Source organism: Paramormyrops kingsleyae, chromosome 1 (assembly GCF_048594095.1).
Source record: "Paramormyrops kingsleyae isolate MSU_618 chromosome 1, PKINGS_0.4, whole genome shotgun sequence".
Classification (NCBI taxonomy): domain Eukaryota; kingdom Metazoa; phylum Chordata; class Actinopteri; order Osteoglossiformes; family Mormyridae; genus Paramormyrops; species Paramormyrops kingsleyae.
In genome coordinates, this window is record NC_132797.1 from 32,964,288 (window position 1) to 32,991,000 (window position 26,713).

At 45.7% G+C, this 26,713-nt stretch overlaps 1 protein-coding gene across 6 annotated transcripts in view; it reads right to left on the reverse strand.

The window, feature by feature from the left end:
• The window catches only part of ntng1a (netrin g1a), a 72,717-nt gene that overhangs the window by 19,139 nt on the left and 26,865 nt on the right, over window positions 1-26,713 (reverse strand). For all 6 annotated transcript variants that reach the window (XM_072714098.1, XM_072714092.1, XM_023806033.2 and 3 more), the window contains exons 3-4: window positions 21,454-22,097; window positions 4,853-5,025 (exon numbers count right to left, since the gene is read on the reverse strand). In XM_072714098.1, coding sequence (XP_072570199.1) covers window positions 4,853-5,025; window positions 21,454-22,097 — 817 coding nt within the window. The remainder of the gene's footprint in view (window positions 1-4,852; window positions 5,026-21,453; window positions 22,098-26,713) is intronic.

Genomic DNA, 26,713 nt, shown 5'->3' on the forward strand with positions numbered 1-26,713 from the left:
GCTCTCATAAAACACACATGGGCGTTTCTAGCTTATTCCGCACAATTAGACTCTGGTTCCAGAACAAACGACCCTCTATGGACGTCTCAGACGGTGCGGAGGACATGACGCAGCCTTGGGGAGTTTCTGCAAGGATAAGCGAGAATCGAAGCGGCATGTCTATTTCTGGAGAAGTGTCGGTGCCCCCCACACGACGCCATCACTAACGCCGTCACCTGGAGGGGGACGGTGGGCCTGCCTGTCACCTCCAGTCCATCCACAGTGGAGCCTGACTTGAGCAGGGGGGTGGCATCTTAGCACAGATCATCCGTCCATCAGGTTTGACCATCAAAGGGAGAGAACTGAGCATTTAGGGGATTGTTGTACCTCTGTTGTAAGACATCACTAAACAAATGAACTTTTAATCAGCATTAATAAAAGATTATTCAATTAGTGTGTTAATGATTTTGATTAAGGCAGAGCAGACGGGAGAACCTTACTGAGGTACGGTCCTCAGCCCAGTTGGCTTTGAAACACATCACAGTAAATAGCTCTGGGTCAAGATGGGTATAACATGCCTTCTTTCATTCAGTTATCCAGCCTCATCGTGACGCCGTGGTTATTTATACCTCGGCTGCCTTCATGGACCTCACACGGTGGAGGCAAGCTGCCCAGTATCAGATGGCTCTTCATCAGATTAATCCTCAATCACCATTAGTCTCAATCCTCCTCACCTGCCGGTTTCTCCATTAGGCTCCATAACGGGGCTCTAATTGTGCAGAACAACATGGGATCACTTCAGACTCAGCATGCTCATCACAAACCTCGTGAAGGTCCTTCAGAATAACACAGGATCACTTCAAGTTTAATACAAACCTCACTGAGGTCCTTCAATATTACATGGAATCATTTCAGGCTCTGTGTATTCATTGCAAACCTCACTGAGGTCCTTCATTATTACATGGAATCATTTCAGGCTCTGTGTATTCATTGCAAACCTCACTGAGGTCCTTCATTATTACATGGAATCATTTCAGGCTCTGTGTATTCATTGCAAACCTCACTGAGGTCCTTCACCGAGCTGAAGGTGCAGGACTTGCTGACATCAGGAGTGAGGAGAGGGAGCTTTACACACTTGTGCATGTCTCCATACATACTGCATACTTCATGTTCATTCTTGATAAGCCGCACTTGTGCAGAGGGCAGTATCAGTGAACTCCGGGTTCACTCTAAGCCTAGATAACAGTAGACTGTAGTTTAGATGTGTCACTGACCAGCACAAAGCCATTCGCTCTCCTAATCTGCCTGCCTTCCATTCTCAGTCAGCCAATGGACATTCCAGGGTGAAATGCGCATGGGGACTTAATTTCAGATAATGCCCCACCCTGACCTCCACGGTGTCCCCTTCTTTGGTCTGCGTCCACCTGAACAGTGCCGAAATTTGTGTCATCTGAATTTCCACTGCGGGTGAAGTTAGAAATGATGTCTCTGGCCATTCCTTTCCTGTGGCAGTCCATTACACGACAAGCACAACAAATATAACTACTGCAAAGAAAGCCATTGCATAGCCTCCCAGGCGACATTGTGAAAACACTGCAGGATTTCCCTGGATTCATATTCCAGACAGGTGCCCTGAATTCCAGCGGGCTTCTTTGTTCCTTTAGCTCTTTTTAGAGGGGAAGTGAAAAATCGTAATGTGAAATTTCCAGGACCGTAAAAGGGAAACGATTAGCTGGAACTCCCAGGAAAAACGCTGTATGTAATAATGGGCCCTTTCTGGCTTTTCAATTAAAATGGTAATTAATTATAAAGGCAGTTCTGCTTTTTTCACAGTACAGGGCAGCAAGCACCCAGCTTGATTCGGCAGGGCAGCATGTTCCGTTGCACCCAGATAATTGCAGCCCGTGACCAAACCGAATAGGGGAGGAAGCGCGGATCGAACGTCTTGCATTGATTAAGGGCTTTGTGGGGGAAGAAATCCAAGGGTGTTGTTCCTTTGGTCCTGACTAAAAGCTGCGAGGCTCCTCAGGATGTGGACAGACGCCACGCAGGGATGGAGAAAGTAGGGAAAGTGTGGGGGTGAGGATCTGCGTCGTGCCTTAACGCTCCTCCGCGTCCGTCTCTGGTGGCCAACATCCCATAAGCGGTTTCAGTCTGTGTTCTGCGCTGGTTCCGCTTGTTCTGGATCATGTTTAACTATCATCTTCAGAGATCCACTCAGCTCAGTTTTATGCAGAAAATAATACTGTAACTGAGAATAATTAAATGGCAAAAAGCTGTAAAATCAATAAGTCTCATAAAAGCTTATATCATATTTAGCTCAGATCCCCAAAGAGAGAAGAGCCAAGGAGGAAAATCTAACCCCTGATAACCTAGCACAGCTACTGCCCAGTTTAGACTTTTTGATGATAACCTGGAAATATAAACTTAAATAAAAAAACGAGGTTGATCATCGATAACTGAACTTACGTGGTTAAAACAGAAAACATCAAATCAAACAAATATTCAGCATGGTTATATACAGAAAACTTCTCTTAGGAGCTAGAAGGTAGTCCTACTGCTATATTTGCTGAGAATTGGAATCATTTGAAGATATTATTTTGTGAATGAAAAGGATGAGATGTCAGCAGTGTGGTGGGAGGCAGAGTCTGGCCCTTAACTGCGGCAGCAGTAGCAGTGCCTGGGTCTCGCTGACGGCAGCGTACCGCAGCACCCTGGGGGTCCGGCCTGCCTGCCGGGGCGGCTGCACCAATCACCGCTTTCATTTCCGTTATTTAAAGGCCCTCGTCTGGGAGCGCAGCAGAGGGCCGCCTCACAGTAATTACTGCCTACACGTCTCCCCACGCCCGGGTTCAGAGGAGCCCATGCTCACCAAAAGCTTTTATTCCAGCAGAAAACGGTCAGGCATCGTGTGACAAACACACAGGTTTGAGCATGTCATGTCGGAAACTTCCAGAATGGCACTCAAAACATTCCCTTTTAGTAAAGTGGTGGCGGGCAAACAGTCACTCCCTCAAAGTGGGCTGTCAGAGATAATTCCGGAACTAATCCCTCTCCGTCGCTCCCCTCTGACGGACCTGCAATGAAGAACGAAGCCTTCACCGTGACCTAAAACGATTTCCGCCTCCCATGTTGGGCTCATACTGCCACGTCCCCACTCCACCCCTGCCTCCCCCAGCTCCTGACCTCAGCCCCAGGCAAACTGCTGTCAGCGTTTGGTAGATATGGGTCACAGGACCAGCTGTTCTGTTATCATAAATAATAAGGACGTTAACCCATAAATATGTGTTTGTGGATGAGGAAATGGTCACTCGTTCAATACCTCCCTCCCTCATTCCTCCACCCTTCCTCCCTCTGTCCTCTCGTCCTTAAAGCCAGGGACCTCTGCATCGTGGGCCTACACTAGCCACACACATCCGATTCGCGGGAAAGGACAGCCTTGTCTTCGCTTTTAACCAGGTTCAGGACATAAACAAAGGGGGGGGGGGGCTTCCTTTCAGCCTTTCAAACAACAACAAAGACACATCAAAATGAGAGAGCGAGAGAGAGAGGATGAACTGCCATGGTCGGAGAGCACACAGTAAATTTCCCCTGGAGGTTCTTTGTTTATAATTATTTTCTGAGAGATGAAAAAGAAAGTACAAAATTCTGGTGGCTGAGGGGTGGCTAGGATTAGGAGGATACCCGTAACAATGGGCAGGTAGGGTTGGGTGGGTACTCACAGATATTGCCCGTGCCCTTGGGGATGGGCAGGTAGGGTTAGGGTTGGGTGGGTACTCACAGATATTGGCCGTGCCCTTGGGGATGGGCAGGTAGGGTTTGTCAGGGTCAGCCCCTGTTGTCACTCTGTGTCCCTTCCCCGTTTGGCCAGCAGGCATTGCTGGTCATCCCGTCCTTCATGTTTGTCTTTGAGTTTCCCCTGTTCTGTTGGCCTCATGGCTCAACACCTTGAGCGTCCGGTTGTCTTTGTACCTTCTGTCCTGTGTTTGAATCCCACCTCCTGTTTTTGTATTTTGCTCCCTAGTGTTTCAGTTGAGTTTGTCTAGTTATTGTATTTGGTGATTTTGTATATGGTTTTTGGTTTTGTTCCTTGTGCCCCTGCTTGTATTTACCTGTCTGTAATTCCCCAGTGTTCTGATTCCTTGGTTAGTTCTTAGTTTCCCTGTTTAGTTCCTTTGAGTATTAGTTTCACCTGTACTCTGTTTCCCTGGTCTTTCTTAATTAGCCTCACCTGTCCTGTGTTAGTCTCATTACCCTTTAGTATTTTAGTTCCTGCTTCTGTTCAGTTCCCCAGTGGTTCATTGTGTGTGTGCGCGCTGTTGTAGATTGTGTTTCATAGTTGATGTGTATCCGGTTTTTGTTATTTAGTTTTTGTTAATCCCTTTTTAGTTTTTGACCCTCGTGGTCTTTTTGGTTTTGTTGTGTTTGTACTGTTTTCTGTTTTATTTAATAAACCCCCTTCTGTTCCTGGAGCCGCCAGTGGGTCGTCCGCCCTTTTTTGTGCCTGCACCATGCCACGTTCGCGTGCCCGAGCCGCCCGAAACCATGACGGAATGAACCACTCCCAAGGACGATCCCCAGGCTCCACAACACCCCTCATGCTGGGATATGTGTCCCTAGCACCAGCTACTGGGCCTGCAGTGCTCAAGTTGGAGCACTCACCCCCTGGACCGGTTCCTGATCCTGATGCACCCCGACTTGGCGACGTCTGTTCCCAGAGTGCCTACTTTCGCCAGCTGATAGATTGGTACTCACAGATATTGGCCGTGCCCTTGGGGATGGGCAGGCAGGGTTATGGTTAGGTGGGTACTCACAGATATTGGCCGTGCCCTTGGGGATGGGCAGGCAGGGTTAGGGTTAGGTGGGTACTCACAGATATTGGCCGTGCCCTTGGGGATGGGCAGGTAGGAGCCAGGGCTCCACACGCGCCCCTGGTAGCTCCTCTTGCAGCGGCCGCAGTCGGGGCCCGTTGTGTTGTGCTCACACTCACAGACTAACTTCTCTTTGTCGAAGATGCAGCTGTTGGCATGAAGGTTGCACTTGCACCTGTTGGGGAAAAAGCGGCAATGTGAAAATTCCTGCAGTTATGGGAGGAGAGAAAAAAAAGATCTGGAAAGAGAAAGCCCATCAAGGCTGGCGTGACCTTCACTGCATCCACATCTCAGCGCAACAGAAATCTGCATGTGATGCATCGCTGCTCCCCAAAGATGACTGGAAAACACGAAATAATGTCCAGAAATATTCTGACGGGCTATTTAGAATTTACTGAAGGATAAAATGCTGGTAACTGTTCAGTGGGAATGCAGGAACGTCACGCCTGGTATACGAGGAAAAATGAAGCAGACAGCAGATTTTTAAAAGAAAGAACAATCTTCTCAGGACAGATACAGAGTCTCTTATAACAGTTACAGTATTTACAGTAAAACATTCTGAAAACCCTGCTTTACTTGTGAGAAAGATCTTAAAAGGCGAAATGCTGCGTAAGCAACGACATCAGAAACTGCAGTGAAATATTAAAAATGTCAAGTGGGGCAATCAGCCATCCATATAAGTAGTAATTCATTCCTTAAATGGAAATACTACGTTAGATAATGTATTCCAATGAATGTAAGATAACTCTGAAGCCCTAGCCCATGTTTTTTTGAATTTCTGTATGTTTAATGTCTCTGGAGTATAAATGCAAATCCGCGTGTCTGAAATGGAAAACACGGTGCAGAGGAGCCTTCATTTCAGTACTCAGATTTTGTGCATATAAAACGCCACCGTTGGCTGCAATTATGTGCTAGCTACATGGCTGGGGGGCGGGTGAGTAACCATACTCCCCTTGTGGGAATTTACGGACAGCACGGTATCAATCCAGGCCGGCTGTTTACAGAGCACTCTGACCGGACTGGGTCTCGGATCACTGGACCCACCGCGACAAGGCGCCGTGAACATGAGACAGACATATTACACAAATACTTGCTGATAAATTCATTTTAATGAACTGTCTGCCATTTGCGGCATCGTTCATGCATTAATAATTATAACCCTATAATTCTGTTATTTTTTTCTTTCTTGAAGAGAAAACTAATCTAGAGCATCGATTGGTAAAATGAAAATCGATGTTTTCAGTTCCGTAGATGTTTTCAATGAGAAAAGTCTGGCTTCCTCTCTACATACAGTAACAGTGTTGGCACCCTAAAGGCTGACAGAGACTGTTACAGGATCACAGACAGCTGAGAGGCAGTGGTCAGAGGCAAGAATGCTGCAGGATCACAGACAGCTGAGAGGCAGCAGTAAGAGGCAAGAATGTTGCAGGATCACAAACTGCTCAGAGGCAGCGGTCAGAGGCAAAAATGATGGAGGATCACAAACTGCTGAGAGGCAGCAGTCAGAGGCAAAAATGCAGCAGGATCAGTCAGAGGCAGAGATGCTGTAGGATCACAGACAGCCGAGAGGCAGTGGTTAGATGTGGAGACGCTGCAGGGTCACAGAGAACCAAGAGGCAGTTATCAGAGGTAGAGACCGTTGCAGGGTCACAGACAGCCAAGAGGCAGCAGTCAGAGGTGAAGATGCTACAGGGTCACAGACTACCAAGAGGCAGTGGTCAGAGGCAAAAATGTTGCAGGATCACAGAGAACCGAGAGGCAGTTATCAGAGGCGGAGACCATTGCAGAAACACAGACAGCAGAGAGGGAGCTGGGAAGGAGTGGTCAGGGGCGGAGAACACAGCAGGAGCACAGACAAACAACAGGCAGCAGTCAGAAGAGTCTGTCCCAGTCATGGCCTGTTATCACTGACAAACGTCTCCATTTAGGAGCAACACTACCGACCCATTTGCCTTTGATCCGGCGCCTGGCTCGTCCAGAATGTGTTTGGCAGTCATTGCGGCCGTAAATCGACAGCACAAAACATTTCATTTCTGCTGTGTGAGTACAATTTACACAGCTGGAGAAGGGCTCCATTTCCTGGCCTATTACTGGGATGCCTCAAAGGACATGTGTGTCAGAAGAGGGGCATAAGTGCACAAATATACACCATTCGCTGACAAATGACTGTGACAACCCTCCAGGTTAACACCGCTGGCATGAATCATTATTCTCTGGAGAGGCTGATTTTGCATGTCATCATTACAGGGGCTACTGAAAGGGGACAGTGAGGTGGCTTGCAGCCTACCCTTACGGCACTTTGGGGGGGGGGGCCGCTATACTGAACCAGCACAGCACACTCCAGTGAAAAGTCACATTAAACCTTTAAATACTTAAACCCCCAGTAGTACAGCGGCAAATTTGAACTTAGTGTCATTTGACGAGCAGTTCATCAGCTAGAGCGCACATCTATGAGCAATATTTTGTAAATATCTGTATTCTGTATTGTTACCAGTTCATGTTTATTAGGCCTACATGCCCTTTTTTACTCAGATACATGGACCAGAACTCATCGGACACATAAACGCTCTTGATGGGAAACTGCATAAGCTATTAATATTGTGTTCTGTGTGAATGTAAAATGCAGCAGCTGATATGTTTTTCAATACCGGCTCTAGCCCACGTGGCGCCCTAAGCGAGCATCATTGCTGGTGCCCCTCATCTGAGGCAAAGTGATACTGGCTGGCATGTCGGCACCCCCTCAGAAGTTGGTGCCCTGGGTGACTGCCTATGTCGCCTATAGGATTGATTGGCCTTAGTGTTTATACACTGGTTTCATTCTGACAGTTGAATGATCTCTCCTCCTCTCATACTGGATCTAAAAACTGAACATTTACACTTCATTAGGTTTCATATTTTTGCTCAAGATTAATCTAAACATCATTTTTTAAATTTTAATGCAATCAATCAAAGTATTAGAAACAACATGAAAAGATTGTTCTTATACCCTAACAAACATAACGAGGGTAGATGTGCGACTGAAAATGGATCAATAAAAACATTTTTCCAACTTACAGACACTAGCAACTTTGAAGAGAAAGTGCTTGTGAATCGGCAGAGTGATAAAGCCAATACGGAGGTTAGAGAGGAGAGTGGGGAGCTGCTGGATAGGTGTTGGATGTGGGGTCACTGTACAGAGGATGTGAGGTTACATAGCAGAGAGCGAGATGCTGGGGGGATGGGAGCTGGATGCGGGGTCACTGTACAGAGGATGTGAGGTTACATAGTGAAGAGCGAGGTGCCGGGGGGATGGGAGCTGGATGCGGGGTCACTGTACAGAGGATGTGAGGTTACATAGCGAAGAGCGAGGTGCCGGGGGGATGGGAGCTGGATGCGGGGTCACTGTACAGAGGATGTGAGGTTACATAGTGAAGAGCGAGGTGCCGGGGGGATGGGAGCTGGATGTGGGGTCACTGTACAGAGGATGTGAGGTTACATAGTGAAGAGCGAGGTGCCGGGGGGATGGGAGCTGGATGCGGGGTCACTGTACAGAGGATGTGAGGTTACATAGCAGAGAGCGAGGTACCGGGGGAGGGGAGCTGGATGTGGGGTCACTGTACAGAGGATGTGAGGTTACACAGCAGAGAGCGAGGTGCCAGGAGGATGGGAGCTGGATGTGGGGTCACTGTACAGAGGATGTGAGGTTACATAGCAGAGAGCGAGGTGCCGGGGGGATGGGAGCTGGATGTGGGGTCACTGTACAGAGGATGTGAGGTTACATAGTGAAGAGCGAGGTGCTGGGGGAGGGGAGTTGGATGTGGGGTCACTGTACAGAGGATGTGAGGTTTGCATAGTATAGAGTGAGGTGCCAGCAGATGGGAACTGGATGCAGGGTCACTGTACAGGGAATGTGAGGTTACAGAGAGGAGAGTGAGGTGCCGACGGATGGGAGCTGAATGCAGGGTCACTGTACAGGGGATGTGAGGTTACAGAGAGTAGAGCGAGGTGCCGGCAGATGGGAACTGGATGCAGGGTCACTGTACAGGGGATGTGAGGTTACAGAGAGTAGAGTGAGGTGCTGGCAGATGGGAACTGGATGCAGGGTCACTGTACAGGGAATGTGAGGTTACAGAGAGGAGAGTGAGGTGCCGGCAGATGGGAACTGGATGCAGGGTCACTGTACAGGGAATGTGAGGTTACAGAGAGTAGAGTGAGGTGCCGGCAGATGGGAACTGGATGCGGGGTCACTGTACAGGGGATGTGAGGTTCCTGCTTCTGCGCAGAAGCTGGACAAATAGCATCTACTGAAATGTACGGAAGAGGATTAGGGCCACCATGAAAATATTATTTGAATTCTGACTTTAATGTCAGAATTCTGACTTTTTTTCTAAACTCTGAGAAATGGAATTCTGAGAAAAAAAATCAGAATTCTGACATTAAAGTCAGAATTCTGAGAAAAAAGTTTTAGAGCAGGATTAAGGACCCTATATAACATTAGGAGGGAATCTTTTGTTTCTGCTGGAAATGCTTGAAACTTTCAGCATTTTTGAAGATCGAACTTGAACATGCAGCTATGAATGAAAAACATCCTGGTGCTCTATAAATATTTATCCTCAACCTGCCAATCCTCTCTTCCAACACAGCCTGCAATAAACCTGCTTATTCATTCCCTCCCTCAGTTGGTGAGAGGTTGTGACCTCCTCAGTAACGGCATTCTGATTGGTCATGTGGGGTCACAGTGCATGCTGGGAGTTGTGCTCCCTGCGTTTTTCTGTAGCACTCCCATGCTCGTTACAGGGCTGTTAGAGCAGCTGTCCATGACAAGTGTTCCCACATGATCTGTGAAGTATTTCTCAGGTACAGAAATAAATCAGCTTTCAGCTGATTGTGATCGTAACCAAATATAAGATGGATCCAAGGAGAGAATCTCTGAGCTGCTCAGTAACTCTGCACAAAATTTCTTAATTTCTCATTTAGCTATTATTTCAATTATTTGTCAAATCAATATTTACAGTTATAAATTCTACATATATGCCCACACCATATCATTAATGGCCCATGTCAGAACTGAAATATTACCATCATAATTAAAGCTGGCAGCCTTTGTTCTGATCACAGTATAGAAGATCTGGTCACATTGCTCAGTGGCTGTTCGTGCTGTGAGAAGCGTCTTCCTAACCTATAACACATGTCTGTGCTTTATAACAAATGCTACAGCGTTGATGGGTAACATTTATGCAACTTCTTATCAAGAACATTTCTCGCATTCACACACTATTCATACCTGAATAAACATCTTCATCCCATTAAATTCTTATCGATGTGTCTTTATGTCTGTGTGTGAATCGCAGTAACAACACATACAAGCACCCAAATTGAGATTTGCAATTAATTGTAATAAAATGTGTGTGTTAAATAACAAGCCAGTGAAGTGAGTTACACAAAAACAGAAGAAATGTTACACAGCAAAACGTTCATATTAAATTCCGAGTAAAAGGATCTTTAATGTTGAATAGCATCGCTTATTCTCATATTACTGTGAGGACGCTTCAGCTGGGAGAGCAGTAAAAACCTGCATGTCCCTCTAGTGCGTTTTCCTTACCAGACGGTCAAAGGATTTGTTCTGTTACTTGTGCTGCAGCCGTTCTAAATTTTTATCATACAGGCTTCCTCAATACATACATACCGGCTTCCTTGTTAGAGTTATATGTCGGTTTACAGAAAAAAATGAAAAAGTTTCTTTTGTCTAGCAAGCCAGAATAATGCATTAATGTATATTACTCCAAAAGACGGCAACCATTGAAATACAGACAGAAATCCAGCTATTCTTCTTGTAATTACAACATTTGGTAATAGTTTACAATACGACTACCATTATAAATGGTTTATGAATGGTTTATAAACAGCTTATTAATTAGGTTGTAATAATTACATTAATAAACAATTACAAAACAATTACAACAGTTCTACATACCCAACGTTTTAACAAAAGGCAATAATTAACCCTGATTATATAATACTGTCTTTTAGAAATCAAAAAGGAGGAACTGCAATATAAAATTTACATCAAAATACCCTTAAAGAGAGTATGTCTGTCTGGGGTCTGGAGCAGTGTTTCTCGGAAGCTGGACCACCAAGCCAATAAGGAACCATTATCTGAAATTCTCTTTTCCATTCATGGAAGAAGAAGAGTAAGAAATGTTTTGGGACAGGGCAAATCTGCTCCTTCCTAGACAAATCAATGAGTTATTTACAGCCTCCGATTTGACTGAATTTACACTCTGAGCTGTAAACTGTGGAATTACTGGATGCAAAAATTAATGCTCTTGGTCACATAGTTCAAGTATTGATGACACCATCAATAAATGCATTCTGTCAATCTGATGAGAGCGAGCGGAAGTCACAGGTGCCACTCTGGGTCTCCAGAAGGTGGAAGGTGCGGAATAAGCAAGCGTGTCACAAAGACGTCTCTCTGTCCTGTGGGAGAGGGACCCGAGGCGCAGTTATTACAGACACACGGCTGTTCGCCAGTCTCGCATAGATCTAGGACTTAATGATCTTTATGGTTAACCTCCCCTCTAGTCTGGGGCAGGCTGACCTATCCATAAGAAAAACACAGAACCGCAAAAATAAGAAACAGGCAAAAATAGAGAAAGTTCCTGATAAATGTGAGTCAGAGATGGTGTCAGACAGACCTGATGTTACAGCAACACCTCCACCCGCTACCCACGCATGACAGCAGCCCTCCACCCGATACCCACGCATGACAGCAGCCCTCCACCCCATACCCACGCATGACAGCAGCCCTCCACCCGATACCCACGCATGACAGCAGCCCTCCACCCCATACCCACGCATGACAGCAGCCCTCCACCCGATACCCACGCATGACAGCAGCCCTCCACCCGATACCCACGCATGACAGCAGCCCTCCACCCGATACCCACGCATGACAGCAGCCCTCCACCCAATACCCACGCATGAAAGCAGCCCTCCACCCAATACCCACGCATGACAGCAGCCCTCCGCCCGATACCCAAGCATGACAGCAGCCCTCCACCCAATACCCACGCATGACAGCAGCCCTCCACGCATGACAGCAGCCCTCCACCCGATACCCACGCATGACAGCAGCCCTCCACCCGATACCCACGCATGACAGCAGCCCTCCACCCGATACCCACGCATGACAGCAGCCCTCCACCCGATACCCACGCATGACAGCAGCCCTCCACCCAATACCCACGCATGAAAGCAGCCCTCCACCCAATACCCACGCATGACAGCAGCCCTCCGCCCGATACCCAAGCATGACAGCAGCCCTCCACCCAATACCCACGCATGACAGCAGCCCTCCACGCATGACAGCAGCCCTCCACCCGATACCCACGCATGACAGCAGCCCTCCGCCCGATACCCACGCATGACAGCAGCCTTCTGCCTGATTCCCAAGCATGACAGCAGCCCTCCACCCAATACCCACGCATGACAGCAGCCCTCCACCCAATACCCACGCATGACAGCCGCCCTCCGCCCGATACCCACGCATGACAGCAGCCCTCCACCCAATACCCATGCATGACAGCAGCCCTCCGCCCAATACCCACGCATGACGGCAGCCCTCCACCCAATACCCACGCATGACAGCAGCCCTCCACGCATGACAGCAGCCCTCCACCCGATACCCACGCATGACAGCAGCCCTCCGCCCGATACCCATGCATGACAGCAGCCTTCTGCCTGATTCCCAAGCATGACAGCAGCCCTCCACCCAATACCCACGCATGACAGCAGCCCTCCACCCGATACCCACGCATGACAGCAGCCCTCCACGCATGACAGCAGCCCTCCGCCCAATACCCACGCATGACGGCAGCCCTCCACCCAATACCCACGCATGACAGCAGCCCTCCACCCGATACCCATGCATGACAGCAGCCCTCCGCCCGATACCCACGCATGACAGCAGCCTTCTGCCTGATTCCCAAGCATGACAGCAGCCCTCCACCCGATACCCACGCATGACAGCAGCCCTCCACCCGATACCCACGCATGACAGCAGCCCTCCGCCCGATACCCACGCATGACAGCAGCCCTCCACCCAATACCCACGCATGACAGCAGCCCTCCGCCCGATACCCACGCATGACAGCAGCCTTCTGCCTGATTCCCATACGTAACATCTTCTGTAGGTTGACTGTGCAGTCTGGATCGAATTGAAAGGAGCATACCTCACATCTAAGGGTGCCATCATCACACCTCATGTGTGCGGGGTGTTAAATTCCCACCCACAGGCCCATGGGCTGCTGTGACCCTGAACTGTACTGCCAGTGAGAGTGCAGTGTGAAAACCGCGACACGCGGCTGTTTACCTTCCCTCATCCTAAAAAAGCGGAGCTCTCTGGAGACCCGTGTCACGTTTATATATTGAGGGACTGGATTGGCTGGCTGGTTCAGGCTGAGGAGTGGACTTCTGATGTGATGATTAAAGCTCTGAATCCACCAGAGAATCTCTAAGACATGTGGGTGCTCCTGTGCCGAGCCTGTCGCCACACCGAGCAGTTGTGGGCATCCAGCATCCGGTTGCCCAAGGAGGAAACGTGCAGACTGCCCATTGATGCATCTGCACAGCCAAATGCCTCTTTAATTTGCTGTTTGGATAAACACTTCTCCCACATGGTCAGAGTGGTGCTCCGGCCTAATTTCAGACATCCCTGACACCCTGACATGAGGTTGGCAGCCATGAGGAGGGAATGGGCCAGTGACAGGTGAGCTAATTAACATGTGACAGGAAGGAGCATCGCGTAGTCTGGAGAAGGCTGGGCGACGGCTTATCACCATGGATACATACTACATTCACACAAACCCACATATCCCATAAACATACTGTATGTGTTATTTATTTACCTCCAGGCTGATTATCACGATGGATATGTGCCACATTTACACAAGCCCCCGTTTCACATAAACATACTGTATGCGTTTCTTATTTACCTCACGGGCTGATTATCGCCATGGATACATACCACATTCATACGAGACCCTGTCTCGCATAAACATATTCTATGTGTTTCTTATTTACCTCCAAGGCTGATTATCGCCATGGAAACATACTGCGTTCACAAGAGCCACCGTCTCACATAAACATACTGTATGTGTTTCTTATTTATGTCTCGGGCTGATTATTGCCACTGTTTACTGACCAAATGGTGCGAATCTCACATACCGTGCGACTCGCGCTCTCATTCATAACAGCGTCTCACGGATCCTGCGGGCTCCAGTCCCACTATCAAGGTACATTAAGAGGCTTGTAAGGGCTGCATTCTTCTTGTTTGCCCCTATTTATCACTCCCGTGCTTGTAAGCAATTTTCTTATTCATTTGAACACAAAATAATTCATCTTGGAATAACATTTCCATCTCACTTAGTAATAACCCCAACCCTGCAGGGCTTTCCGGAAATACAAAAAAATATCAGGAATACATCATCATCATCATGGCATTCAGCCTGTTCCTATTTGCTTTCTAAATGAAATGCTTGACACAGCGGGTCACCAGCGGTCGCTGTCTCGGGTTACTGTGCTGATGTGGGTTTGGTTGGTCACATATATGGTCAAAGCCCCATGCTTAAAAACAAAACACTCAGAGGCCATGGACTTCAGGTCCGCGAAGACACCTTCACACTCTCGGTGGTGACCATGGAATCCAGCGTTATCACTGAAGCAGTAAGTAGTGGGTGACATCACTGCATTTCTATGGGAATCAGCCACATGAGCCATTTTATCATCTAACCGTGCTTAACTGCCACTCAGGCATTGACAACCTCCTCTTGGTGTAGTCAGAAGAGTCACACGAGGGATGGGAGCTCATGTCTCCGTCATGCTTCTCACAGAAAGGGTGTGTTTACAAAAAAGAGAGTCTACAGTACCTTGCCAACGGGTCGCTTTGATATCCATGCCTACAATGGCCTTGGGGATGATTTATATTTACCACAAACCCTCAAGACGCCTGTGTATTATTTACCAAAAAGCAAAGTGCCTAATGAGACTAATTATACAGGCGAGCTGAGCAGTGAGTGGCAGGAAATGTGATGTTATGTGACACGCGACTGCCGGTGGAGGATAACGGGGGCTGGGCGCTTAGCGCTAGGATGTTGCTCACAGATGAGCGCATATTGTGCAGCATAGTCTAGCGCCACCAGCTAGCCGAGGAGGGAATTTGTGGTATTTACTTCCGCTTAAGCTGGGAGTGTGTTGGCAGACAGTAACAACGAAAACACAAAGAGGCGCATGGGAAGGGGGGGGGACCGCATCCATTTGGAAGAGCTACCCTGAGCGACTCACAGTGCAAGTAAAAGTGTGAGTCACAGTGCGAGTCACAGTACAAGTTAAAGTGCGAATCGGAGTATGAGTCACAGGGGGAAAAAAGCATAAAGTGATAACATCACTGATGTCGTAAGGAGTCTTTAGGATGGTGAATCGCACAGAGCAAAGCTGTCAGGCAGTGAGCGTGGACCCCCCATGTTGGACGTGATCATTTGGTTCGAGGCAAAGCAGTCAGGGCTCCTGAGTCACCGCGGCGTCAAGGTCGGCATCTGAGATGGCAATGTAGATGAAACTGACAACAACTGGATATGTCTTCTGAGATTTGTGACATTGGTGCTGAGCCAGACTGACTAGCAGAATACCATTCATCATGGAAGCAAATCCATAATCCCCAGGACCGGTGATCTCCCACTATGCTCTGGGGGGGGGGGGGGAGTAAATCTTTCAGGGTGGCTGAGTCAACTTCCCCAAGAGTGAGGTACCATTTTAAGGGTGAATTTAGTACCTTGTCATGATGGAAGTGTGACTTTCTCCTCCCGGATTTGTGGTATATCAATGATGCTTAAAGCATTATTTAAGCCACTGGCTAAAATGAGACCATTTCCGCGACTAATACAACATGAGGAAACAGTTTTCTATTTTCAGAAAACAGGGAGACAGAGTGATCAATGAGGTGCCGGAATCAGCCAAGTATGCAGTTACATAAAATCAGAATTTTAATAGTAAGGTATAATTTCCCAGTAACTACTGTGACACAAATGCCCTGATTTGGTCCAGATGCAAAGGGAGACTGAACAGTGAGAAATACAGGATGAGGGATCATATGAAATGTTATGAGGAAAAAAAAAAACAAATAAAAGTCTCACGGAGTGTGATTTACGCCCTGCCATGCTACTTAAATCTCAGGGACTCAGTTCCTTATGGACTAGATGGCAAAGTAGAAAGTGTGATTTTCATTCAGAGATTTATTCTGAAACAAGTAGATTCATCATGCTAACTCACGCCGTAGCTGCTTTCTGCTGGCATTAATGGTTTTCACATACACTAATCTAATGATGATCAGGTGCCATTTCAAGATTGTGCCTAACATTTGCTTTACATACTGGCCTGATATGCATCAGAGCATGACAAACCTAAAGGAACTGGCTATAAAAAGGGATGTGTCATTCAGTGTTTACAGATGGAGAATGAGGGGTGACATACGACTTCAATGAGTTAAAAAAAGCACACTGAATTAGCACTAATGGATTATCCACTCCCAGTACAACTGCAAAAAAACAAAAGGCCACCGTAACGGAAGAGACTATTCAGGTCATTCTGACAGAGCGGTCAGGACTGGGATCCAACAATTAATCATATCACCGTCAGTTAATAGGAAATAGACACCACAAATCAAGAGCTCCATAGTTCCTAATGGGGGACATAGTTTTAACAGGACAGTAGTGGCCTAATGGTTAGGGACGTGCACTTGTAGTTGCAAGATTGCTGGTTTGAATCCTTGACCAGCAATGTACCACCCCAAAGCACTGCTCCCCAGACCCAATTAGCTGCCTCCTACTATGTCATATATGGGTTTAATGCAGAGGAAACATAAGAACATAAGAAATTTACAAACGAGAGGAGGCCATTCGGCCCATCAAGCTCGTTTGGGGAGAACTTAGCTAATAGCTCAGAGTTGTTAAAATCTTATCTAGCTCTGATTTAAAGGAACCCATGGTTTTAGCTTCCACTACAATAGCAGGAAGACTATTCCATACTCTGACTACACGCTGTGTAAAGAAGTGCTTCCTCAAATTTGTTTTAAAATGTTCTCCCGCTAATTTCCACTTATGGCCACGAGTTCTAGTATTTAGACTAATATTGAAATAGTCATTTGGCTGAACAGCATCCAGACCCGTTAGAATCATTGGCACTGTAGTGTGTCGACGCTGATCTCCAAATCTTAAATCTAAGCAATCTAGATGGAGAGATGGCCACACTACTCACATTCTCCATACTCTTTGTAATAACTGGTTGGTCAATGAAAGCATATTGAAAGAATACTTACCAAGTATAGATGTGGTAGGATACTCTACAATTCGAACTTCAGTCAGACTATTAACTGGACTCCATAGTCTAAGATCAGTCAGACTATTAACTGGGCTCCATCTCCAAAAACAGAAATGGTGCTTAATTTGTTATTTCTTATCCTCAGCTCAGTGCAATAAGCCAGGCCTGAATTATTTAAGTTCATATTCTAGGGAGGAAAATCCGCTGAAAAATAAAATAAAAAGAAACTACTGTCAGAACGGCTAAGAAGTTATAAAAACATATTTTAATCATTTTATCATTCTGATCTTATCACTTTGCCATTAACGGCTTTAATGAATTGATGCATCTGGATCTGACGCTCATGCTAATGTGTTTAGGGGTTTTTTGAGCCATTTTGCTGTGCCATGGGGAGGGGCTACTCTGTAATTCTGGGGCACCAACACCACCATCAGCATGTGCTGCTGTATTCCAGTGTTCAGCATGCTGCTCAGGTAAATCCCATCAAATCATAAAATCCCAAAAATAGAATTCTGTGAACCACCCTCAGTATCTATGGGGAAAAGCCTAGGCATTTTAGTGACAGCTTTACGTATACATACGATGTAAATCTTTAACCTCGTTATTATCTCAGTTTTTGAACTTTAATAAATATTTTCTTTTCCATTACACAAAGCCGAAGCTCGATTCTGTCTTAAGCAATTTTAACGGTGAAATATAATCTTCTTGGCATTGATTTTATGTTATTACTCTCCGGTGGCTGTAAATTAAATTAGACTCGGGTTTTCGCAGCGATAAAAAGTAATGAAGCAGAGAGGCTGCGCTCCGAAGCACGAAATGATGGTGTGGAGAGCGAGTGAGCGCCTGGCGGAGGGGTGCCGCGCACGTCTGCGCTGTCGGTGGTGTCTGAGGGAACGTGCGTCTGCGATCGTGAGCCCCCCTCCCTCCAATTATTCTCAATCGATCGGATCGCAAGAGGAAAATAAATTCATTAATTAAAGCGTGGAGTCACCGCGCGCGTCCACACGCAGCATGTGGAAAGCTAATGCTGCTCTTTTTTGCATCCCCGCAAACATATAGATTTTTAGGGACAAATCAGTTTGAAGACCTTGCTCCTTCTTCTGCTTTTATTCCAATTCGTTAAGATATGTGCTACTATCACCATTCACAATAAGCATAATTTTCATGACACTGTCATCTAAAGCCAGCCTTTTCCGCGCATTCACTTTGTGGAGTTTGATCCATTCATCCATTTTCCAAAGTGCTTATCCTTCCAGGTTGTGGGGGGTCTGGAGTCTATCCCAGAAGCTACGGGCATGAGGCAGGGAACAACCCAGGACAGGGGACCAGCCCATCACACACCATTCACTCACAGTTTAGAAACTCCAATTAGCCTCAGCATGTCTTTGGACTGTGGGGGGGGGGGGGGGGGGGGGAACTGGAGTACCTAGCAGAAACCCCACTATGGGGAGAACATGCAAATTCCACACACATATAACCCAGGCTGAGACTCAAACCCAGGTCCCAGTGGTGTGAGGCAACAGTGCTAACCAGTGCACCACCTTGCCACCCAGTGGGGTTTGATCCTCCTCGAAAAACGTGGACCAGATGCACAGATTCAACGCAACAGAAACCTCTAAAACAGCTGCATAAACTTGCTCCATGAACAGTCAGAAAGGCCCCCGGACGAGTAAAATAGGATTAACGATAGAAACAGCTACAGCTGCTTCATTCCTTAGCACGATCATATGGGGGACCGAAAGGCGACTTTATCAAACAGAAGTGTCTGGAAACTCCTAACTACTGTGAAAATGTCCAACCAGTGAATAACAAGCAGTTATTAAACCGTCTTTAAATAAACGGATAAACATTAACACCACTGTGTCCCACTGACAGAACCGTATAAAATAATTCTTTAATCACACAATCATGCACCAAGGCCAAACAAAGGACAGAACACTTATTATATATTCCCTTTATCTTATCTTTCATGTTGCAGAGAATTATTAGACCCAAATATTCTTTTACAATTTGTTCATATCACACTATGCTAAAACTGTATGTTACAGCTGTAGACCTCCTAGCACTCATGCTAAATCTGTATGCTACAGTTGTAGACCTCCTAGCACTCATGCTAAATCTGAATGTTGCAGTTGTAGACCTCGCACTCATGCTAAATCTGCATGCTACAGCTGTAGACCTCCTAGCACTCATGCTAAATCTGAATGTTGCAGTTGTAGACCTCCTAGCATTTACGCTAAATCTGTATGCTATGGCTGTAAACCTCCTAGCACTCGTGCTAAATCTGTAAGCAACAGCTATAGACGTCCTAGCTCTCTATGCTAAATCTGTATGCTACAGCTGTAGACCTCCTAGCACTCATGCTAAATCTGTATGCTACAGCTGTAGACCTCCTAGCACTCATGCTAAATCTGTATGCTACAGCTATAGACCTCCTAGGACTCATGCTAAATCTGTATGTTGCAGCTGTAAACCTCCTAGGACTCATGCTAAATCTGTATGCTACAGCTGTAGACCTCCTAGTACTCATGCTAAATCTGTATGCTACAGGACCCGGCCTTGTACAGTCTTCATACTACAGCTTCTCCATTGGCCTTAATTTATATTATCGATGGTCTGTCATTTCCAGTTAGGTTTGGTCTTTCAATATTAATAAAATCCAATTATGTAGATTATTGTTGACCTTTCACGCTGACAATGCCAAAATCTAATGGAATTGTTTTAGGTGTGTGTGGTTTATTGGTATTTATGCCCATGAAATGAACACAGAACTGTTCAAATCTTTTTGATCATAGATGTATTTCTGTTTGATTACAAAGAAGTTTACATTGGTGGTTCCCCTCATATTTCCATGTTATTGCTGCGGAACAGTGGTATCTCTGCCATTAGACGCACCATCTACTTCTGCATAAAACCAGAACAAGGTCCAGTTTTATAATATAAACTGTAATTTGGGTTATTGTGGTCGGAACATCTGACAACTACAATAAAAGCCAGCAAATTATTGCTCATTTTATAGTTTCTCTTAAGGCCTATTAAGTGAGCGGCATGTGAAAACATAAAACATAATTATCTCCGCTAAAGAAACTGCATCTTCACACTCACAGGCTAAAACATCTATTTTGCCAGCAGTCTGAGAGCTCATACATCAGAGGTTAATTAGGAGGACTCCATGGTACAGTGTATTTGATGCAACAGAAGATTATGTTCAGCAAATACATTGAAAAATGAGTACAATACAGCATTTTTTTGTTAAAAGACATTATAAGTGTAAGGATTCTACTTACAGTAGCAATCGGCAGATCATTGATGATATCACTTGATCCTACTGGCCTTGTGTACTGCAAGTAAGATGTAGAGTGACCACCTAATCCATGTCAGGAGGGGCACTATGAGCTATGATGGGGTTTGTAAACTACCATTTCAACCATTTCTTTTAAAAGGACCTGGATTTCACTTTAGCACGGACTTCCTGCTGTGTGCTGGTTGGTTAGACTTCTATAATCGTGCTAATATTTACTAATGTTAATGTGAAAGAGCTGGATGAGTCTTTCAATCAAGGGATCAAACCAGTAAAAGTACAAGATGAACCTACAAGTAACATACATTTGTGTCACTCTTCAAGTTATAAATCAAAATATTTATGTTGGCATTACCAGTTGAAACTATTACTGACAATATGACTGTGTCTGTGGTAAATTGGCTTTGACCATTTTCTATCTATCTAGGAATCACAATAAAAAAAAAAACTGAATTCACGAACTGGAAAGTGGTTCTAGTGTATTTAGGTGACATTATCTAGGCAATCGAGTGACACATTACATGCATATGGAATTATAGTAACTCTTTCTATGAATACCACGTCTATAACAATCTATGAACACATGCATACCACATTATAATGCATTGATAAAGCATTATCAACATGCATATAGATACTTAGAATAAGCCATAAAACATTATAGCCATTTATTATGGAGCTCTCCTCTATAATGCACTATAAATACCCTCATAATGCAGCAAAAAGCATCCTTAATTCTTATACTGACCATTATAATGTATACAAGGTATCTACTGTATAGTGCATTATAGATGAGAGCTTCATTGTATTATAATCAACATCATAATCCTTTATACTGATCATTATAATGCATTATGGAGGTATTATTCTATAATTCCTGTCAAAACACTGAGGTTCTGAAAAAGCGCTTTCCCAGGATGACAAAGGAGAAATTCCCTGATAAGACCTTACCTTCCCTGAACTTTGATGTCAGAAATAGCATAGAAGTATCGGGACAGGTTGTTCTCATCCACCATGGTAGCGCCTGTGGCAGGTCGCAGCAGTTTGATTCGGAGGTCAGTGATGGTAAAGAAGTCCCTCAGGTTTTTTGTCGTGTCAAGCTGTCCATACAGGGATGCCATATTGTGCAGACGAGGTCCGGCGAACAGGGCGAGTCTGTCTTTGATCTCAAAGCGCACCGTCTTGTCATACTTCCACACGTATCCCCTGGAGTATTCCTCTGTGCAGATAACGTCCAGAAGGGTGTGCTGGGTCAGATCCTGCGCCGTCCTGGGCTCCATGGTGAAGGCGTCCAAGCAGTCTGTGGCATAAAACTGGTAGGGCAGCCAAGTTCGGCCGTAATCGAGGGACTTCTCCAGGACCATTTGCTCCGGGCGGCCAGACTCGAACGTTATGACGATGTCGTCCGTCAGCTCAATGGTTTTGTTCCAGGAGAGGGTGATGTTGACCAGCAGTGGCTTCGGGTATTTTCTCCAAGAGGTCGACTGCCAGAACGTGGTGGGGTTGCGACCTTCAAAGTCAAACATCAGTTCTGGGGGGTGCGCCAGCTCCTTTGTGCTGGCATCACACTCATTATTACACATGTAAGGGTTTTCCTGGAAAAAACAAGGAAAGCAGAGAGGCGGCACATTAAAACAGACTATTCTCTAAGTTAAAATATGACAACACCGTGACACGGATGCTGATTATTAAACAAAAGGAAGTGGTGTTGAATTAAAGGACAGACAATGTTAGACTGAATATAAACACCTTGATCACCATGCTGGGATTATGAATGCTATTATAAATGTGCTCATTAAGTTAGAATTATCTTTATCATTATGACACTTGACAGCTGTCCTAACCTGCAGTTTTTTGCACTCCACAGTGCAGCAAAGGAGCACAGATCATTACGAATGGAAATGCTTCCCTAACTTCAGTTGCTCACCAGCGCCCCCTTCAGTAAATCTACAGCATAGAGAGGCACAGGGGAAGCCGAAGGACAGGCTGAAAAACGCGATGGATGACATCTTGTCCAGAAGACTTCTAAGTCCTCACCTTCCTCAGCAGTAATCGGTTTTAAGACAGTCCGTCTCTGGCCAACTCTCATCTGGCCAATCCCTGCTCTGACCCGTGTTCTCTTTTATAGACATTTGGGGCAAAGAGAAATATAAAACTACTACTTTCTCAAGAGAAAGATGCGACCTTCGTGGAGTTTTGTCCTTGGTGCACCGTAGGCTTTAGTGAGTCCTCCTGGCACAATGTCATTATTTAAACATTTTCATAGCTTCACCAGTCATTACATTCTGCCGAATTGCTCTGATGGTCTCTGGGGCTCAATCCACGTCTCTTCTGGCTGAGGGGAGTAGCTCAGAAAAAAGCCGCCACCCACCCCAATTTCTCAGGGCAAGCGAATCCAGCCCTCGATTAGGGAGGAGGTGACGGTGTCTAAGGAGGTGGTGCTGAGGGCTGTGATGCCGGGAGGTGTAGGGGGAATGAGGGACAGAGGGGAGGAGAGGCATGCTGCTTTTATCCCTCCATGTAATTTGGAGGACAGGCGGATTGGATCGGAGCTCAGTGCGGCTCCACCAGTCGTCTCAACGAGAGCATCAATATCGCCCTTTAAACACACACACACACATGAAAACGCTCCTCTGAATTCCTGCCCTACGGGGTCCATCAATGCTCCCCTCGGAGGTCCTGGTCTCCTCTCTCTACCGCCTGCTGAGGGGTGCCCGAAAACAGAGTGAAACAGCCCCCCCCCCCCCACAGGAGAGCCATGATGTCAGGCTGGCGTTGCTGAATGACCACCCTAACTTACCCCTTCATTTCTAAATTAAATAAAGACATATTAGGAAATACAGACACTGCCATCTCTGCAGCTAGTTATGCTGCCCCCCCCCCCCCCCCAAGCTGTGAAAGAAGCATCTATTGCTGAATTTCTCCATGACTCTGGTAAAAGTCCCTTGGTGGAAGGTGGTGAGGGAGCCAGTGGATGCAGGAGCCTCTGACAGTCAGTAATGGGGTTTGATTTATTTCAATGCACAGAGAAAAGAGGCGAGAACCACGCCAGCCTAGAGAAACATCAGCAGGAGCAGCGCCCTTCACCAAATGCCCCAAAACATTCACATCAGATAGACATGGCCAGTGGCTTCACTCCAGTGCCGAATTATTCAGCACAAATTGAGCAGATTTAGTCCCTTTCATTAGAGTTTTAGATGTTAACATTTAACAACAAAACAGAGCCTTATAAAGATCGATATCCTCTCTGTTCCTCCCGCAAGCCACTTGGGATCAACGGAAATGTTCTGTTCTCTTTCATGGTGCTAAGTGCCGTTTTAGTGGATTAATGATTTCACACACATTAGAATAATTGAAATCACTGACATGGTGGACATGGTCTGTAATTAGGAGATACTTCTGTTAATGCTAATCTGAGGAGCACAGATAGGGTATCACCTCAAGACATTTATACACATGTTGGGAATTGCGTTGTTGCATTAAATTTCCATCGGTCGGCTAACTCCAGACAAAATCGTAACGTTGGTCTTCCTGTTAGGACCAGTCAGTTGGACTAATCTGCTAGACATCTTCCTCTATTAGAGGTGCTCAAAATAACCACCAAGGTCACATGACAAATTGAGGCGATTTCGCCTTTACACACCCTAATTGTCTCCCTTCCAGCTGTGAGCGGCCACATTTATTAATGAAATGTTTCCAGTTTTCAGATTCATGATTTTTCGCTACTTGACAAATGATCCAAGTTGCCAAATCCTTAGTTTTAACTAAACAAGGATGATCATAATTCCACACACTTTATTTATGTTTATTATAGTTTTCCCATCCTGCTAGATTTCCTGTAATCTACACTATTTTTTTAAAGCAGATTACCAGCCATCAGCACATCCACAAAGGAAAACTAACTCATACAGAGTCACAATATATTAAAAAACCCAGTACCTCAGATACTCCAGGTTTTACTGCTGTGAGAAAGGATGCTTTGAAGGTCAAGGTGGGCTGGACTCACACACTGTCCCTCATTTATCCCACTTCCCTTTAGATATATTACAGCTTCATGTTGGGCTCATCTAGCAGATGCACAGTAATTCCAAATACTGTGGCTTTCAAGGCCTCGTTCCTAACAAACCTGCCTTTAATTTCCCACTGTAATGTTCACCTTATTATACCATATGCTCAGACATCAGCGCCCAATCACCTCAAACCCTGCTGGATCACTGCTTTCTCAATGCAGGTGAGAAGATGAACCTCTCCAACATGGAACAGGAGGAATGCAGCAAGAGACCAAAGCAGGAATGCCTGGTGGAGCAGAGAGCATGTACTGAAAGGATTCAAACCATTCCAGCCCCCAGTCTGTAGCTGAGGTCTCGGCGGAATAAGGGTTTAGGCGAATAAGATATTGCTTTTGCAACTGACAGTCCGGGAGCCCAGATAACGTAATCGCTGATAGAAGATGTAACTGGGGAACATTCATTTACTGTCCAATGACAGGCAGGCCTGATCTATGGCCCTAACCAATCAAACAAATCCTTTTGTGTGACAGATGTTTCTGCCTTGTAACCCAGACTGCAGATTGGACCCCCCCCCCCCCCTCTGTCCCTTACAGGGACACCCAGCCCCCAGGAAGATCCATCAAAGGCATGGGAAGTAGAGGAGATGTGAAGTTATATCGCTGTATCCCCATTGTTTTAAAACTCCACCCTGCAGACTGATGTTGTAGTGTTCACTATAGCTCTTCACAAGCATATCAATAGGTGGAGTGAAAGTGTATTTGTCCACAGATAAACAATAAACAGAGACTCAAAGCTTCGGAAACACATACGGCGAAATCTCCACTGGCATAATTGTGGTATTACCAGCAGATATACTTTGCAGAGCACTCATTGAGATTAACGGCTGAGATATGGAGTGTCCAGGGAGCCTGACAGAGAGTGGCCGTATTGATTAATGGGTCACATTTGGTGAGGTTTCCTCAAATATCAAGGGCTGAGGAGGACAGGAAAATCACCCACCTGTCAGCTGTGTGTGGCCTGACCAGGGCTGCCAGCTCTCATGCATCTGCTGAGACACTCACGCTTTCAGACTCTCACACTCATGCAAGAAATCTTACAGCAAATCTATATTATTCCATTACAAGCATAAAATCAGCTACCTCAAAAGAGTACGGGTAGTTTGCAAACCCTACAGATTTTTTACAAGGTAATAAAACTGTTACACACACGTGAATGTTTGGACAGACTAGTCTCAAATTGAAAATCTTGACATGTCAGATGACATGTCATTGCCTTACCTACCATACAGCACATTTCAGCATTTCCTAAATAGCGTGAAAAATAAACCGCAACTTAAGCTTCGATTGTCGTCATTTTCTTCTGGTGTCCAGAACAAAGAAGCCCCCCCCCCACCTTGCTTCTTCAGACCAGCTGGGGATAAAGCTATTCCTCTTGTCCAGACCTTGACAAATGCTTCACTGCCAGCGGACCTAATTTAAACCGTTAGTTTCAGTCGTTCCCCTAGAGCATGCTAGCTAGCACCTTGTGCAGGCTCAGCTCCTGGCAGATAAACTTTAACACTGCAGGTTGTGGCTGATTTAATGGATAATCTCATCAAAGGCTACAGTTTCATGGCCAGCACTGGCGTAAGTAGTGATCAAAAAACAGCGCCGTGACAACCATTTAAATAAACAAACAAACAAAACAACCATGTCACATGACTACTGTTACGCATAACAACAGTGTCACATGACTACCGTTACATGCTAAGGAAGTTCTAGAATAGGGAGACAAAGAATATATACTTTAATAGGATCTGAGAATGACCAGTGGAATTTTCACTGCAATCAGGCTACTACGAATTACTACATTATGAGGTTAAGAGGTATTGGTACATGAAGGACTGAGCTGAGTGATACATAATACTGATCTGAGAGCTAACAGTCACTCACCCTTTTGGAATCAGCGTTTAACTATGAGCTTTAATACACACCCACCACAGTGAAATCTCTTCAGTGAATGCTAATACTCCTATACTTCTCTGTATATACAACAAAATAACCATGTTCATAACAATTTCATGTTTTCCCAGAAGCCTCTTAAAAATAAAATGGATAGAGCTGGATACATTATTACAGATATATTAAGAGGTATAATAATTGTGCTGTATTTACCACAACCAGAAGAAAAGCAGGTTTTAGCATTTAAAATCCAGGCAACTG